Source organism: Nelumbo lutea, chromosome 6 (genome assembly GCF_056320005.1).
Source record: "Nelumbo lutea isolate HS-2025 chromosome 6, American lotus-T2T, whole genome shotgun sequence".
NCBI lineage: Eukaryota > Viridiplantae > Streptophyta > Magnoliopsida > Proteales > Nelumbonaceae > Nelumbo > Nelumbo lutea.
The window spans coordinates 13837450-13856432 of NC_142689.1; the positions used below are offsets into that span (position 1 = coordinate 13837450).

The window sequence follows — 18983 nt, forward strand, 5'->3', positions numbered from 1 at the left end:
CCCATGAATAATAACTTATAAGTATGGGAGATGTTCCCAATGCATGATAGGATGTACATGTGAGATCGGTGTGAGGCGCCCTGTGTAAGGAGAAGATCCCATCTCGCTTCTGCTGGGATCAATTCGAAATTTGAATTCAATCCAGGACATTGAGAAGACATCCTCTGAGGTAACCTAAAGGGACACAAGATCATCTCTACTCCTTTTTTCTTTTTTAAACTTGAGAAGAGGGCAGATCCTAATTTAGTGGATACTTGAAGATACTAAAGGTAACCTAATGTGGTTATATATGAAAAAAGAGATTATTAAATACCTAAAATGGTTATATATTCAAGCTAGCCAAAGTTGTTTAATTTTTAGGGCCATTACATACCACCATGCTTTTACAGGATCTCACTTTGGACCACCCTCACTTTGGTTCCCTCGTCTAGTAGTCCTCATTCTAACAATTGGTAGCTCTTTCAACCACAACTTTTACTTTGTACAAGGTAGCTCTTTCTCGAAGATTTTCTATGATGCCGGAAAGGTATGATACTGAAAGAGCTTTGACCAATGAGCCCCCTTCACCCCCTCCCCCGGGCGTGAAATTTGATGAATACATACTATCTGATTGTTTATCACTTTTATGATATACTTGCTGAATCCTTAATGGTGTGTTTGATTTGAAAGGAAAGATAGGGAGATGAAGGAAAGGGTAGGAAAACCTTAACAAATCTTGTATAAGTTTCTCTACCTTTTCTTTCAAACCAAACACAGCTTAAAATTATGTCATTTAAACTTCATTTGGGAAGAGTGCAAATACAGATATGTTTAGTGCAAAATTGAAATGCAAAAATGCAAATGTAGATATATTTGCACTGTATTTACACTCTTTCCGACCGGAAACTTAATAGAATTTTGATCGAAATACAAGAACATATGTTTAAATGGACATTTGATGATTAGTGGAATTTTGAATTCTTTTTTTCGTATGAATTTTTGAACATTAACATGCTTGCTCTTGTGCATCATTTTCTCCCATCAATTATCCACCTAATCCTAGGACTCCAGCATTATATAAGTGTTCATGCCTTCTTTTTTTTTTTTTTTTTGTTTGTAAGTAGGAGTGCCAATTGGATTGAATTTGGTCCAATCGGATCAGATCTAATATAAACCAATTATAGATGGATCAGGGCCAATCTTATCCAATGAATATTAAGTAGTTAGTCACAAATGACTATTTTACCCTTCACTGTAGATTACTCAGACTCTCCCTCTCCTTCTCATCGTCTTCACCAGAACTGTCAGAACTGTCGGGACTGTAGATTGGACAACAGAAAGACTCCTCCGGTTAACAACCTTCACAAAATTCTTGGATTCCCATTTCCGCCTCATCAAGCGCAAAAGAGCACATGCTTCATCAAGCATGTGCTGATGGGTATAGCCAGATATCAAGCAAGTCCACGTAATCACATTTTTCTCTAAAAAATGCTTTCGAGTTCATAGTTGTCAAAAGTGAGAGCAATGATATCCTAAGAGAATTCCTGGAAGTTATTACGGCCATCACCATTAGTGTCAACCTCCTTAATCATTATTGTCAATTCCATTGCCATAAGGGCATGACCAAGCTTGGCCATGGAAGGTGCCAAATCTGCCATTGTAATGTATCCATTGCCATCACGGTCAAACATCCGGAATAGCTGCCAGAGTTGCTCTTCTGTGTATGGAAATTTCGTAGTGAGGATTCGGCGACACCTGGGCGACGAATTCAAAGAATTCAACAAAACCATTGTTGTTCATATCAGCCCTCTGGATTAGAGTGTCAAGTTGATCCTGACTCGGCTTGAGTCCAAGTGATCTCAATAATGATCCAAGCTTAAGCTAGGTTAGGCTGCCATCATTGTTCAGATCAAATGATCAAAATATATCCCTTAGTTCTGCAATCTATTCATCATCGAGTTTCAACGGTTCCCCTGCTTGAATAATAACTAATCATCTAGGGGAAGACGAGAGAGAGAGGGGGAGCTGATTTCCGTTTTTGAAAACCGAAGAGTTTTGATTGGTTTATGACATCGGATTTCCGTTTTTGAACGGCACGGACGCAGCTGCTATTCGAACAGGCTACTGCAACTCCTTGCGGCTACAGAGATGACCTTTGGAAGTGGTTGGAGACAAAGTGAAGGGGCGAGATAGAGGGGGAGCTGATAAATAGGAGAGAGAAAATGATAAAAAGGGATAAAAAAAAGGAAGAATAGATCAGGGGGGGAGGTTGTCGCCGCTACAACTCCCCTATTCTCGTAAAGAAGACGATGAACAGGGGTGAATATATCCTTTTTATCTTGTTAGGGAATAGAGGGGGACAATCAGGATGGTAAGAGAGGAGAGAGGAAGAATGAAAGTAAATGTCGTGTTGATGTTAAAGGAAAGAAGATGATGAACAGTTCTTTTTGGGTGCAAGGGCATTTTAGGTATTATAAAATTTTATTAGGGAGTACTTAAAAAAAAGCCAACTTGAAATAACTTTTTCAAAGTACTTTTTACTTTTTAAAAAAGTACTTCTTCCCCACTTTTTTAACAAACACCCATAAGTACTTAAAAACCACTTAATGTGTGGTCCCATGTCTTAAAAGAAATACTTTTTTTAAGTGTTCTCAAATAGGGCCTTGAATGGATTGGATGGACCAACAAGATAGATTGGATTGGACCAATCCAGTCCAAAATATTTATTAGATTGGATTGGACCTGATTCGTCCTTAACAAATTTATATGGGATTGGGTTGGGTTAAGCCAATATCTGGTCCATTGATATTAGATAAAAATATATGTATTAATGCACTGGATTTGGGTTGAAACCAATCTAAATCAAAATGAATTTGAACAGATTGAATGGTCGAGACATTGAATTGGACTGGTCCAAAATATTCATTGGATTGGACATGGTCCATTTATAATGGATTCACATTAGACTAGATCGGATTGGACCAAATCCAGTCCAATTGACACCCCTATATATATACCCTATTTATAAAAAAATATGTGAGATATGCTCAAATACTTTTCACCTCCTTTACATTTTTGTAAGGAATCTGGTTGAGCCATATGGTGCAATAATGGATCCCCTAGTGCAACGAAGAGAAAAATAGATATGGCCAGACCCCACAAAAATTCTGTATGTATCATCCACCCACACAAAGGCTTAACATGATAAGAATATAAGAACCTTTAATTTCCTTGATGATTGGCTTCTAAAATAAATTTCCTGCATGATTTAACATTCGAAATGATATTGAAAAGAATAATTAATTGAGTAGTTACAACTAGCTATAAAGCTATTAAAGCCACTGGCTCCTGCTTGCTTATACTTTCCTTCCTCTCCCCTAATTCGTTTGCTGTGTCATTCCGATAAGGGTTGATTTATATATTGTTTCAAAAGTCTATAGATTCTTATTGTACATATTCCAAAAGCAAGTAATTAGAGGCAATATTTGGTTGTTCAGAGAATCAGAAAGAATGAAAAAAAAATAATTAAGATTTTCTTGAAAAAAATTCCCAAAAGTTTTTGACTGGCCAGAAAGAGGATGCCATGGATTGCAGGTTTTATGGATTCCAAAAGTTAAATTGCTGCTAAATGGTAGTTATTTATTCTTTGTATAAGTATTTAACATGCAAAGAGTGCAAAGTATAAAATTGATGTATGGGAGTTTTTCTCCGATCAAATCTCACCGGTCACCGCTAACAGAGAGTACGCTACTTGGGCAACCGATACTCTCCTGAAGGATGGATAAGTTACTCATCCACCCACGGAAAACGCAAGTGAAAGTGCCACTGAACACTGCCACCAAAATTTACTCGAGCAAATAAGCACATCATCCAGATAATGAAAAACAAACGACGCCTTAAAAGTTCTTGGCTTATACTACAGTTGGGGCCGAAATATGAGAGGGAGAGGATGGTAAATGACCAACCCTTCTTATTAACCTATAAATATTCTCAATCAATCTGTTACTTCTAATGTAACATTCCAAATATATAAGCTAAATTATCATAGTATAGCCAATATGATTGCTACAGAAAACGCACCAGTCAGGGGAAAGCAACCTGCGCTACTTGCATGAGAATCACCACCTCGAGAACTACCCCTACCACCACCGGAGCTGCCAATGCCACCGCCACCACGATCCCCAGCAGCAAGGACAGTAGTTATTCTTGGGCTTCTCAGTAACCCAATCTCAATCTTTTCTTCTCCAGTGGCGCTTCATGCGAATGATAAGCCAGAAGCAAAAGGGTAGAAATAATTAGAGCTAGTGTAGCACTTCATACTGATTATAAGAATGCTTGCATTCAAATTGATGCAAACTTTTTTACTCAAAATGCAAGAATACAAAATTGTCAGTGCAAAACTAAACAAACTTTGCATTTTTCTGATCCTGAGAGGTCATTAACACTTACCCAATCTCATCCCTTCTAATAAAAAAAATCCATAAATCACAAAAAAGAAAAAAAATCGAAATAAGATCAAGCAAAAATATATATTTGGACCAACATATCCCTACTTATCGTTGGATCTACTTAACAAAAGAATTTTGTAGGATAAAAAAAGTTATGGGTTTTATGCTGTAGTCCAGAAAGCATTTAGAAAAATTAGTGGAAATAAAAATGAACTTGATAATTCATAATTTTATAGTAAGTCCACAGATAGAGAGATTATATTATACACTGAAAAAAAAACATTTCTCGTGTGATAATTGTTGCTCAATGGCCAATGGTTAATTTTCTCTCTATTTTCCGTTTTTTGGTGACATCCTGCATGTCCTTGTCTCAATATGAAATTCTTTCTACCAAAAAAAATCTTAAATATGAAATTCTTAGCAATGCAATTTCTGTTTTCTTTTTTTGATTTTTTTATTGCATATTACACATTACAGGGGATTTAGGGGTGGGGACAGAGTAGGATGCACGTCAGATCCACTGACCTTACCATAGAGAGCCTGCAGTTATGGAGGTTTGATTTGATATTATGTATTTGTATTAGGAGGGGCACCAAATGACCATCTCAGCTACTTGGTCACGGCACAATGCAATTGATGGACCTTTAATTATAAAATTGTCCATACATATTTACCCTCCTACCAGATCAACCTGAAACACGAACAAATACATGAGAAAATTATTACTTGATACATACTTAAAACCAGATATATCTTACACAAGGAAAATGGAGGATAAAAAACAAATCAAGAAGATCAATTCATTGATGTTACTAAAAAGAACATATGTTCCAAGTTTAAGAGCACCAACTTGTGCAAAAACTGCGAGAGTTTAGGTCCATATCCAATCTACACGTCCCAAGACCCCAGATAACTGGAGCCGAAATTGGGTAATGGCCTTTTTACTAAAAAGAATGAATAAACTCCATTCAGAAAACGAATGATGGGGTAAATTTATCTGACCATCCACCTGGACTTCAATGGTTTATTTGCAATCAAAGGAGATTACCAAGCAGGCTCTTGCAGAAAAATCTGTCTTGAACAAATGAAAAAGGGATGGAAAATACAAATTGTGCCTATCTTAAATGGAAAAGAATCAACATATGTTTATTTTTCTTGCCATGTTTATCTGGATGGTAGCAGCCAAAGGGTTACTAAAGAAGGAAAAACAAGAAAAGAACTATAATAACTGGGAATGAAAGAACTAGTGCTACAAACCTTTTCTATCTTTTTTGATAATTACAAGCCTTATCTATCTTGCAGATAAATAAGAAGCATTTCTTCAGTTAGTGGCAGGGAGTACAGTGAAATGGCAAAATGTTGATGAAAAGGTAAGGACCAAGAGCCATCTAATTAGCCAGATAATTTCATTCAAAATGAAAAGGAGGTGAAAACTGCTAGTGGTGAAGATCAGGCAACAATACCCCCTAAAATCTTAGTGACCAGTTCGAACACAATACAGAAACTGATGATAGAATTGGAAAGAGGAGAATGGGAACACCGATTGATTTTAACTGCAGGTTTTGAAATTAAAGAATGGAGGAACATTTTAAACATTGTGGTGGAAAAATTGGGGATAGAAACCAATGCTATTCTCATGCCATTTTATGACAAGAAAAAAGCTGTATTTGATGTGGGGATGAAGAAATAGAGTTTATGATAACAAGAAAGCTCAGTTTGGAAGGAGTACAAATACAAATATGTAGAGTGTAAAACCTTATATTTTGTATTATTTTTATGTATTTGTACTGTACATATTCGCATTTGTACTCCTTCCAAACTGAGCGAGAGAAAGGTCTAGTTCTGGTGCAAAGATGGACTCCTTCGTGTAACGAGAAGATTGTAAAAGGAGGTATTGCTAGGACTCCTGTTCCCCTTACGGAATGAGTCAGTCCTTGAAGAATCGCAAAATCCATGGGAGGTATAGTTGAAGATTTGAATCTGAGAGACTTGTATGCTGCAAATCTTTGGATTGTATGGGTGAAACCTGAGAACATCCCTTGATCCATTGGTGTTCTCTCAGATGGTGTCTGGAATAAAGTGTGGTTGACTTTAGAAATCAAAGCGTCCTTCTGGAGAGGCGGTTCCAATGTTGAAGACGATGGTGACCTGGCAATGTGGTTCACACATGGAGGAGAGGACAAGAGGAGATGTGCAAAGATTTTAGTGAATGAGGAAGCTGAACAGTCTACAAAGGAGGTTGGAATGGTGTTTTTGCTTAATACATAAGTAATTTCAAAATGTTTTGAAAAAAGAGAGAAAGGGGCAGGAGTTAATTCTTTTGCTGATGTGGTTAAAAAAAGGTACCCACTTCAATGTGAGATGGGGACCATTTGAAACTAAAGCAGTTTATAGGGGAGCATTATCCGAACCAACTGGAAGGATCCCCAACTTAAGGGCTAAACTGGGAAAAGAAAAAACCAGTTCAGATGACAACTTAAGTCATCATGTGAGCCAAGAGAAGGGCTTGGTTGGCGACAGGATTTACCATCTATCATCTTCCCAAAAAGAATGGAAAGATGACACCGATTCCCAAAGATGCTCTTTACAGTGGGTTCCAAGGACAGATGCGCAAGATGATAGTGCTAAAATTTTTGTTATCAATCGCCCTAATCCAAGGTACACTACTGTTTGATTGGAAGAATGTGATGAAGATGTTGGTTGGGTGGATTGCAGTTTGGTGGAAGAAGACAGAGATTCAGATTTAGACTCTAGCCTTGGGAGTGTGGGGAAGTTGCTCAAATTGAAAGCATTGTAGGGGAGACTCTAAATTAGAGGTACTTTCATGCCGAAGAGAAAGGAGAGAAATTACAAGTTTTTTTGGGTCCAATTGATGAAGTAGCAGAAGCAAATACTGTGATGCACAGTAAGGCTGATGGGGAGATGAACTGAAGCGTGGACAAAGAGTTACCAGGGCCAAATAAAAATACTAAGCAAGGTCTCCGTAAGGAAATAGCCGAGGATCACTAAAGACTGAACAGGGATGTATTAGATAGGTAAAACAACAAGCTATGGGAAACAATCAATGGATTGATAAAGAGATGGGAAGCAATCAATGGATTGAGCCCCCCTTTGTTAGAGCCCGGGTAACTTCGTCAATTCAGTTTTAGCTTTTAGCTACTAATCTTTGCTCTGTGTTGATGCTTTTGTTCCAGATTCTCATCCAACATTTGGGAACTTATTGAGCTAATGGTGATACTGGAAATGTTGGGGAGGTGATGAGGAGAAAGGAAGTAATACCTTCAGAAGAAGAAATAGAGGGACAAAAGAATTTGGGAACTTATTGAGGTACTGTTGGAAGAATTAAAAATGAAGGAAATGCATAAGGAAAAAATAGGCAAGGCAAATGAAAGAGTTAAGGTAACTGAGGGAGGGATAGAGTTAGAGAAGGACAGAAAAGAGAATAGAGGGGAAGAGAGCGTAGAAACTAGCAAAGAGGATTCGGTGGCTGATTTTGAAGGAAAGTTCGGATGTAAATTGAAGGATCCAAATGACTTGAAAGTTTTCTTGAACAAAAAGAAGAGAGTATGATGAGGAAGAGGAAATTGAGTGAAGCTAAAAGACTGAGGATGGATGTGGAAGGGGACAAGAAGCTTGGTGGAAGAAGGAAAAGGAAGAAAGGGAATACATAGGAGGTCAACAGTAGGAGGGTAAAATAGAAGCAAGTTAACAATGAAAAAAAATAAGTTGGAAAGTGAGAGGTCTAAGGAATGTGAGGAAGGGATCATTAATAAAGGAGGTGATTGCAAAAGCAAACCCGGATGTGGTTTTAATTCAAGAATCTAAATTGGCAAAATTTGATAATAGATGGGATAGAAGCATTTCGAAGGCCAGGGGGATTAAATGGGCAATGGTACCATCTTGGGGATCCTCAAGGGATTTAGTGACAATGTGGGTAAGTGAAGTGCCCATAGGCATTGAAGAACTTGTTGGTAATTTCTTAGTGTCCACTAAATTTAGACAAGTGGGGGATGGTTTTGAGTGGGTGTTGACAAATCTTTATGGTCCCAATGGTTATAGGGAGAGAAATGAAATGTGGGAAGAATTGGGGGATATTAAAAGGTTATGGGAAAGACCTTCATGCATAAGAGGATATTTCAATGTAATCAGATTCACAGAGGAATAACTTGAGGCAAAGAGTAACGACAAGCATGAGGAAGTTTAATTAGTTTTTGAGTACGTTTGAGCTTAAGGGAGTTTGAGGAAATAGATTTGGAGGAAGAAATGGGTTATATTGACCTCAAAACTCTGGATACATCTCTCCATTTTATCCATCTTGCTCTAGTTCTATGGACAACATCCTCCTCATTCTCTCCTTTGTTATGAATTATTGAACCAAGGTAATGGAATAGGTCAAATTGAATTATCTATTGGTCTCCAATCCTAACATAGTGTACCCTGGTTTGCACTCCTAATATTACTAAAGTCACATTGCATCTATTCTTAGTCCTAATTTTAAAACCTCCTATTTCTAAGACATCTGTCCATAAACCTAATTTTGCATTTAATCTTTTGCTAGTTTCATAAATTAATACTATATCATCAATAAACATCAAGCACCATGGGACCTTCTCTTGAATATGTTTAGTTAATTCATCTATGACTAGCACAAATAAATAAGGACCAAGTTCTGAACCTTGGTCAAGAGTGAAGACCCATTGTAACTTCAAATCTGATGACTCTACCACAGTAGTTCTAGCATTGGTTTTTGCACCCTCATACATATCCTTAATTAGGTCATCAGACCTATTTGGGATTCCTTTCTTTTCAAAGTTCCACCATATTACCTCTCTAGAGACTTTATCATATGCCTTCTCTACATCAAAGAAAACCATATGAAGACCTCTCTTCTCCCTAGCATGAGCATGAAAAGACAAATCAAGATCCATGACCATGAGAGTTTGGCAAGAGTTTTTGTGTCAGCTGTCAACCTGATGCAACCCTCCTTTATCTGGGCTTGGGACCAGCAGTGTAAGACAAGCTCATACCGTTAAAATTCATGGATGTATGTGATTAAACACCATAATATAATGCAATACTTTACCTTAAAAAAAAATAGAAGCATAGATTATCCAAATGAAAGTATGATACCAAATGAAACATATTGCAAACATATTGCATGCATCAATGAAACCATGAGAGGACTTATTACTGAGGAAAACCAAATGAAAGTATAACACCAAGATCAGGAGCTAATTAGAGGAACAAATGAAAAACATGACCCTCAAGGAAACAGTCAGCTACAAAGAAATACAGGTAGCAGATTTACCGCTGCAAGGCTATATCTTCTATAGAACAAAAATTCCAATTCAAACCAGCAAAAGCAGAATCCAAACTACATAATGTCAAGTCAATCAATCTCCCTATGTAACATATATAGAGAATAGAACAGGTTAAAACAAACTATTTTAGTTATCTTCTTAGATTACCAAGCAGAGATTTGACATAAAAGCATGAAGCTAATCCATTAATCCTAGAAACCAAACATTCAAGTTCACTGAAGAGCTGAAACTGCTGAGAGGTACATACAAGAAATTAAAATATCACTTCATAGCACCCTGGACACATAATCAAGAAAGAGAACTATGCAAGGGAATCAAATGATATATTCTTGAATTCTAGGAAGGCTCTTTAGAAAATCAAGAAGTAAAGGAACTTGAGGCAATAGTATCAGCTTATAGGGAGGAAACCAAGAGGTTCAAATCACTAATAGCAACAAGATTTTAAGGATTCAATCAGTAAGAACTAAGAAGATTGGCAAATGGTTTGGCCAACTCACTCGCCAAGCAAGGGGCCAATAGGGATCAATTGTATTGGGCTCAAGTGTAATCTGATCTGTTTTTGTGTGAGAGGATGCACCTCAATCCTCTCCTAGGGATACTTGCAATATATGTATATTTCTGATGTTTATTTAATAAATTTTCTTTGAAGTTACCAATCAGAAAAAAAAATCAGGAGGTAAATCCAGCTTTGAAGTACCTTAAAAGATCATCATCCTCATGGAATACAGGAAATAAATTAAGCCATCTCACTACTCCTTGGATGCATCCTCCATGGCTTGAGCCACATAAATCCTTTAAATTGTCTAAGGAATATTGTTTGATGGAAACAATTCTATTCTTCATTTCTCCTCTAGAAGAATCCAAATTCCTATTTTGTGCATTGAATAATGCAGCATCCTGGATCCTTTTCTATACCCTTATATTTCATCAATTTCCTTGTCTTCCAAGCATCCTCCCAAGAACCAGCTATGGCATATATACTCGATAGAACAACATAGTTGACTGCATCCTGGGGGGCTAAATTAAATAGATGCCGGGCTGCTACTTCACCAAGAGACATATTGTCATATACTCTACATGCCCCAAGAATAGAACCCCAAAGTGAGGCATTAGGTATAACATTCATCTTAAGCACCAGATCATAAGCCTTTTCTAACTGGCCTCCACGTGCAAAAAGGTCAACCAGGCAAGCATAATGTTCACCTCTAGGATGAATGTTGTATTTGTTAACCATAGAATCAAAGAACAGATATCCTTCACTGATCAATCCACTATGGCTACAAGCAAAGAGAAGAGCCAAAAATGTCACATCATTAGGCTTCAGCTCACTACCTTCCATCTTCTGAAAAAGTGTAATAGCCTTTTCTCCATATCCATGTTTCCCATATCCAGCAATCAATGAAGTCCATGAAATAACATTTTTTCCCTGCATCTCCTCAAAAGCATGGTTAGCATCTTCAATTTCTCCTGATTTAGCATACATGTCTATGAGAGCATTACCCATTGCTGTATCATAGTTGGGTTGATTCTTTAAAGCAAAGGCATGAAATTGTCTTGATAAGCTCAAGGATGCTATATTAGCGCATATATTAAACATGGAACAAAGGATGACCTTATCCATTCTCATGTGCAACCGATTTATTTCATTAAAGAGATCCAAGGCATCAGTTGTACATCTCTCACGTGCATATCCAGTTATCAGTGCAGTACAAGAGATCAGATCTTTTTCTGGCATAGAATCATAAAGAAACCTTGCATTTCTCACACTTCCGCATCTTGCATAAGCATCAATCAATGATCCAATCACCACTTCATGATATCTAAAACCCAGTTGGATAATGAAACCATGAATCTGGTTAACCTTCATAAGATCTTTACCTCTATCACAAGCTCTTAGAACACTTCCAAAAGTGAAGTTGTCAGGCATAACACCTGCCAAATCATGTTAACATCAATAATACAACTGAAGGAAATCCAACCTGGTATGAAAATAAAAAATGCAAAGAGGAAGACCTAAGTCATATGGCAACATAACTTCTTCAGAAAGAAGCAACATTGAACCGCATATCAGAATAATACAAATAAGAAAAAGATTAATAGAAATTAGAGAAGACAAATTTTCAAATTTCCAATCTTCTCTTATCTATTTGTAACTTCTTTCAGAGTATCTTTCTATAAGAAAATATGCACTAGAATATGCAATGAAAAATAAAGAAAGTACAAAGAAACAATTCCAAGGAAAAAATCCTTATTGTCACCCATGATGTCAAAGAATGTAGTATGATTAACCAAGCTAATGGTGAATGAATTGATATTCTTCTGAGGTTTCAGGAAAATAGAAAAAGGAAAAAGAAATTAATATTTCCTCAAATACATAAAGAACAGGGACAGAATCAAGGTGGGGACAGAGTAGGGGCCATTGTCCCCCAAAATTTTAGAAGAAATTCATACAGTTCTCTTACAAACCTAGGAAAAGATCCCTTGGAAAATTATTAGGAAAGTTTAATGTAGCCCACCAAAAATTTAAGTATGGTTAATTGGTTTAGAGTACAGATTGACAAATATGAGACATTGGGTTGCAGTGGATGGTTGCAAACCAACCAACCAACTCCAGGAAGCTCTGGCATTTGTTACTGGGGTTGGTTGGTTTGCAGTGGATGTTCCCAGGAAGTTTTGATTGCTAAGACAATGGAGAGGGCACTAGTTGGGAAAATGTGGCAAAGTATGTTGGAGGGCTAGTATCCATGTGATCACATGAGATATTTGACCATAACACCTTTTTGGAAATCTAAGTGGTAAAGTTCTTGGACACCTTAGAACGTGAATTCTTACAACATCAGAGTTAGAAGGAACAATCTATGCCACACTATGAAGAATCTCCCTGTGATCCTACAAGCATCATTAAAAGATCCACTACCTAGAGTCAGTAGTTCACCTCCCTACCAAGAAATACCATACTCTGATTTGATAGCAGTTCTTTTAGAAATTCTGGTGCTAGTCAGTAGTTCATTAATATTATTTTTGGAAATAATGAAATAATATGTTTAGAAGATTTTTATCATTTAGATATGACAGTTTACCACATTTGAGTGAAAACTTAAAGCTCCTAATAAAGAGAATTGCTATTTTTTCAATTAATATAAATGCTGATGGTATATAAAGCTAGGGAAGTAGCCAAAAGTTAGTTCTTTATATTATAAAAATATAAAGTTCTTACCGCCTAGGAAACTAGGCACCCCACTGTCGCCCAAAATCAGCTAGACACCTTGACAACTATGGTCAAAACAAGAAATAAACTTTTGAAGGAGTTGTAGATTCCCAAAACACTTTGTGAAGGAATGACTGACCACTAATGCAGCCATTTAGTTGATTGAAGGAGTTCACAGAGAAACCACCACTGTTTGACCATTTCCACCATCACTGGTCAGATTCATTAGAATTTAAGAAGATATTATGCAATCTCATTAGCAGGTTGGAGACTTCTTGCACTTCCCAGTCATACCGATAACAGATTTCTACTAAACTTAGGAGACAAGTGCCCTCCTCCAACTCCATAATCATATTCCTGGGGAACTGAGGCATATAGGTTCACACTTCATAGTAGTATTCACGAGATTAGGGAACAAGTCAACCAATGGACTGCTGTCAGCCCAGCTATCCAGACAAAATGGCACTAACCTTACCACCAGTTCTGTAATCATCTTATAATACCATGAATTTGATATGGTTAATTGATCAATGTTAATTTCATTGTATTTGATCACGGAAAGATGAAGACAAAGGGTACAAATAGATGGTGAGGTAGAACATAACAAATAAAAGAATGCCAAGGATAACATCTATAGATCATACATATTCATAACACTTAGTTAAAATTTCTATATTTCTTGTTCATTGTTGGATACTACCAGGATAATTTCTACCACATGACAAACTAATCAAATTATTTGCTTGAAGCAACAAAAAAGAGAATCTTTAGGTGCACATCTAAAGGTATTCGTTGATACTCTTTTTTATGAAAATCATTACCCTCCCAAATAACTTGTCAGATCAAGTACATGATGGATGACATGGTTACGTCCGTTGCTATCTCAATGAGATGCATAGTGTCCAATAATGAGCATCTAATCCACTTTTTTCTTATTGCAGCCTTGGGCCTTGAACATGCACTATTTGCATAAAGAATTAAACACTAAGTTCTGTTTCTGATAAGAAAGTTATAGAGGCATCGTACTGAAACAATGGATGATGTTTCACAAGAAATTTAAAAATATTATGCCACCTCCCATATGATCATGCGTTGTAAGGTTCTTGACCCTGTTTAAAAAAAGGCATATGAACCATTTAATGAGTAGCTTAACAGTCAGAGAGTTTAGACAATCAAGTAATAATATTCTGGAAATAAAACTATACCATATAAAAAAAGAAAGAATATTCTAGTAAAATGATTTGACCATTACCTTCACACAGCATCGAACGAAACATACCAAAGGAATCATCTGCAAGCCCCTGAACAGCAAATCCGGCAATTACCGCATTCCAAGAAACCACATCCCGCTGTGACATCGTCTCAAACAAAAGCCTAGCATCTTCTATCCTTCCACACTTGGCATAAAAATCAACTAAAGCAGTCTGTACAAATAAGTTTTCAATAAATCTACTCTTCACAATACAACCATGTATCTGCTGCCCCTTTTCCAAACACATCATATTCGTGCATGACCTCAAAACACTTCCATAAGTGAATTGATTGGCCTTAAGACCAGAAAGATGCATTTCGGAGAATACCTCCAGAGCCTTCTCTGAAGGCCCATTTTGAGAAAACCCCGAAATAATTGCAGTCCAAGACACAACACTTTTTTTAGGCATTTTATCAAAGACATTGCAAGCAGCATCCATGTCTCCTATTTTCGCATAAAAAATTATCAATTTGGTGCTCAAATACAGGTCCGAGCTGAACCCATTTCTTAGAAGATGGTCGTGAAGAAATCGACCTTCTTTCTCAGCCTTTGAATCAATACAGAGCTGCAAAATTGACGAGTACGAAGTGGAATTTAAGGGAATGTGTTTTGACTGGAGGAACTGCATAGCTTCTTTTAGCCCTCCAAGCCTGAGTAGAGATGACTGGTTTTCTGCTAGGTGGTTGATCGCTCTCTTCCATATTCTGTTCATGTCTACATAGGAGCGGTTGGGGAGGTGTGTTTCAGACTCGCCTCATCTTACGATGAGGGTGCCTCCACTTCATCCTGGTTCATAAGAAAGGCTTCAGCCTGGTTCATCAAAAAACGGGCCTTGTTTTGGCATAACGTAAGAAATAAGGACATTTTTGTCTTTTGAATACTCCTAAATTATCTGACAAAGAGACTTTTTACCCGTAACTATTAATCAAATTTTCAAAGTATGCCGCTGTTCATCGAATTTTCCATTCTTAACAATAATGCCTGTAAGTAATCATTTCAACTATCGGATAACATTTCATCAAACTTTCAGCCAAAAGTATCATCAGAAACGCCGTAAACACTAAGCGTATTGGAAACATAGGCATTAAAACGAACTAAAACACAATAAATACTTCAATAAATGTTTTGAAATTTTCAATAGATTTATAGATATGGTAGATCACTCATACATATATGATATGATTATCTTCATGGAAAAATTACACCAAAATATAAATTTTTATTTTTTTGTTATTTTTTATTTTTCTCTAAACTTTCTTAAAAAATTAAATGCATCTATTTAAAGCACAAAAAAATATAGGATTTTCAACATATATATTAGCATTTCCAAGCATTAAAAAAACCCAAAATATTGTAAGGTACTATCAAATAAATTTAGAAAAGTATTTATTTTTGCAATTTTTGTAAAGGGTTGAAAAAAACCTCAAAAATATTGAGTTTTGGAGGTTGTTTTTAGGGTTTTTTTAAAGATTTTACAATCAAAAAATGTGTAGAGATAATATGGTGAGTTTGGGAGAGAAAAAAGCTTTTGAGAGAGTTAAAACCTTTTTTTCCCAAAAATAAAAAAATAATTCGTTTTTTTGCATATATGATAAGGTCCCAATACACCTCCCTGATACAAGTCCAATATAGCATTTTCCGTGCCAATCCCTTAAAGATACAATACGTATCAGCCATTGTGAAACTTTGAACCTTGTTTCATCAAACAAATGGCAAACTCGACATGAAAATTTTGCAATGGGAATAAGAATGTTTTTTTCTAGGGTGGGAGCATCATTTAATAAGAACCAGAGTTACCTTGATCAGCTGGGCTTTGGTGGCTTCTAGACCAGTCCCAACTACTCTATTGCAATTATGCAAGGGTCGAAGGAGCAACTGTGAGCTCAGTAGCTCACACTGGGACTCTTTTACGGGCCCTGTTCGTGGTTGCTGAACAGAAGACGAATTCGATCACTTGTTTTCTTGACAACCAGGAGCGTTCTTTATGTTTCAGTACCTAAAAGAGGACGATGGGTCTCTCGTGATGGCGATGGGTTGGGATTGTTTCTGTTGTCCATCCCGAGGTCTCGTCTTCTGGGTCCGTCTATCTTATTGAGACAATAAGACCAGAGTACAGAAACGCTGACACGCTCATCTCCTCCAACCCAAATAATATTTTCCTTGGATATAGGCCACTTATGGAAAGAGACTCGTTGAGAATGTGAGGCCCATGATGCTAGAAATTCAGGCTAGGATCTCCGAAGTTGGGAGACGATGTGGAATTCCAACCAGCGGACCTGTCAGTAAATGAATTTATAACAGAGAGACCCATCGTTCAACAGCCCAAGCAAGTAATACCAAGGAAACTAGAAAAAGGAAATAGAGACCTTTCACCCATTAGATGCTTGAAGTATTCTATGATTCCTTTGAGTCTTTGACAATACAAATCCATGATCCCATTTCTCACTGCCAACCTCAGTCTGTATACAAGTTCACTCTCTCCATAGTAAAAAAGAGAACGTTTGAAGTGAATAGCGCTCTGGGAGGAGCAGATCCGGACTCGATTTGTCATTGCTAATATGTGATGGGACTTGAAAGAAGTTGAACAGAGGAAAAAGTTCAGTTTTCAGTTCTGCCCGAGGATGGCTAATGGTGCAGCTCATACTGCTGTTAAGTTGGGTTTCTCTTCAAGTCCAGTTTTGCTGTCCCTCTTTGTCTTTCAGATGCTCTAAAGTTGGATTTATATTTTCTGTTCTTAGTTTAGTTTTAGATTTTAGTAGCTCTGTTGTTAGTTACTTGTCTTCTGTTTGGCTTGCTTCTTCTTGTTCTCTGCTTGATTTTAATGAATATTTTTTACCCAAAAAGAGGAATAAAAAAACACTCATAAGCGTTCTTTTTCAAATACTTACCCTGTATCATAAATCATTTATCAAGATGCGAACCAGACCTTTATGTGGTGGTGGATTTCAGTTTCTGTGTGGATGGTTTCTAGTTGAACTTACTCTTGGTTTGTTGGGATATGGGCTTCATACCTTTTTCTGGTTGTATATTGGGCTTGTGTATTTTACTCTTGTTTCTTTTTGTAATATGGCACAGCAAAACCCGTGTGATACACGGTTAAAAATAAATGAAAAACTTTAATAATTACAAATATAATTAAATTCATTATTGCAAATCGACTATAATAAATAAAATCTAACTTGGGATGAAAATATCGACTTAACCTTAGCTTAGAAGTTAGAAATGGATTGGATTTGGGCCTCCGGTAGCCACAATCCAATCCAATCCAACTTTTATCCAGGTTCCGGGCCAATACATGGCATTGGCATCCTACACTTGTCAATTGACCCAACCTTTAACTTTTAATCAAAGAGAGTTATGAGCATGATAATGATACTACAATGGTATTTTCACATTTTATTTGGGCATTGTAGAAGTTTAGCTTTAAGAAAAAACTTTCATCTCCTCCCATCTACATTTTAATTGATATTTTTTTTGGTAGAAAATTCGATATCATTAGAGGCCAAAAACATTTCTTTAGAAATTCATTATTGAATTGATCATTTTTAATTTGGACTCATGTTTTACAAGAGTTCACTTTCTCATCAGCCCAAGTTGTTGTCATCGTTGTGTTATCATCATCATTGTCCATGTCATATCCCATCGGTCTGCTACATGAATTTTATTTCACTAATCCATTTTATTTAAAGTCATATCCGTTGTTAAATTATTAATGCCTAAATCGTTTCTTACTATTTATGTCTTTTTTTGGTCTACCCCTAGTTTTTCTATCCCCTTCCTTGAAATGTTGATGGTTTTTTATGCATGTAATTGAACCATCTTAGTTTAATCTATATCATTTTATCACGTATTGGAGATATTTCTATGTTCTTACGGATAATTTCACTACCAATCCTATCATTTCTAATTTTTTCACTCATTCGTCTTAATATTCACATTTTGCCACATTTTTAGACATGTCTTTTTTTTTTTTTTTTGTGACTTCCTAGCACTCTTCTCTTCAAAATACTACATAGATGGCTTTACAATTGTTAATTTGTTTTATAAAAATTTCCTTAATCTAAATGGCATTTGCCTATCAAACAAAAAATCCATAATACACCCCTCCATTGAACAATTGATTTGATCCTTTTGATCCTTATTTTAGTTGGACATTGAATTATTCTAATTAACTAGCAAATATAAGCATTGGTTTGATGCTTTCTATTGTTAAGGTGAATGTCGACGGGGCTACTTGTAGTAACCCCGGCATCACTGCAGGTGGTGGCATCTTTAGGGATCCAATGGTGCTTATGTCACAGGATGCACAGCTTTCTCTCACTTTTATTGGTTGCTACTAACACATATGTGGAGACGAGTCATTGTTGATGTTCTTTACTACTATGTTCAGATTCAGGGCAAAACTCATCTTACCGTTGTAGGTTTAAAATTTCAATACAATACACCTTGTATGGACCCAATACATCTATTTTCATGTGTTTCAGGACCCCCTCTTTTTTAATAAAAAATACCTGTATTTAACTCCCCAAAAAAGCAAAAACCAAATTACAAAAAAAAAAAACGAAACAAATCAAAATATGTTCCCGCATGTATCTAAGTACCGATACACTTCTACCAATACACAAAAACATATCAATATTTTGAACCTTGGTTGAGAATAATTCCTTGTTGCTAATCAACATATTGAATTCCCCTCCTTCACACACTTGTTCTTGGTTAACACAGTTGTTGATAGTCATGCGAAGACAGGTTGTGATGACAGGGGTAATAGATTT

General features: G+C 36.5%; 1 protein-coding gene across 3 annotated transcripts; it reads right to left on the minus strand.

The window, feature by feature from the left end:
• Positions 1-3929: 3929 nt before the first annotated feature.
• Positions 3930-17000, minus strand: LOC148847475 (pentatricopeptide repeat-containing protein At3g20730-like). Of its 3 annotated transcripts, none has more exons than XM_088948299.1 (5): positions 16006-17000; positions 14209-14994; positions 10446-11680; positions 4958-5118; positions 3930-4232 (listed from the first exon to the last, which is right to left on the minus strand). In XM_088948299.1, exons 2-3 carry the CDS (start codon positions 14918-14920, stop codon positions 10617-10619), a joined length of 1776 nt encoding a protein of 591 aa, XP_088804425.1. In that variant the 5' UTR covers positions 14921-14994; positions 16006-17000; the 3' UTR covers positions 3930-4232; positions 4958-5118; positions 10446-10616. The 3 variants fall into 3 exon arrangements, with proteins under 3 accessions (XP_088804425.1, XP_088804426.1, XP_088804427.1); XM_088948300.1 differs by having other exon boundaries at positions 4953-5118; XM_088948301.1 differs by having other exon boundaries at positions 14209-15018.
• Positions 17001-18983: the final 1983 nt, after the last annotated feature.

Coding starts and splice junctions, on each gene's coding strand:
- LOC148847475 (XM_088948299.1), bottom strand. CDS start 14,920: ATGAACAGAATATGGAAGAGAGCGATCAACCACCTAGCAGAAAACCAG. Junction 11,681..14,208: donor TCGTTCGATGCTGTGTGAAG/GTAATGGTCAAA, acceptor ATGATTTGGCAG/GTGTTATGCCTGACAACTTC.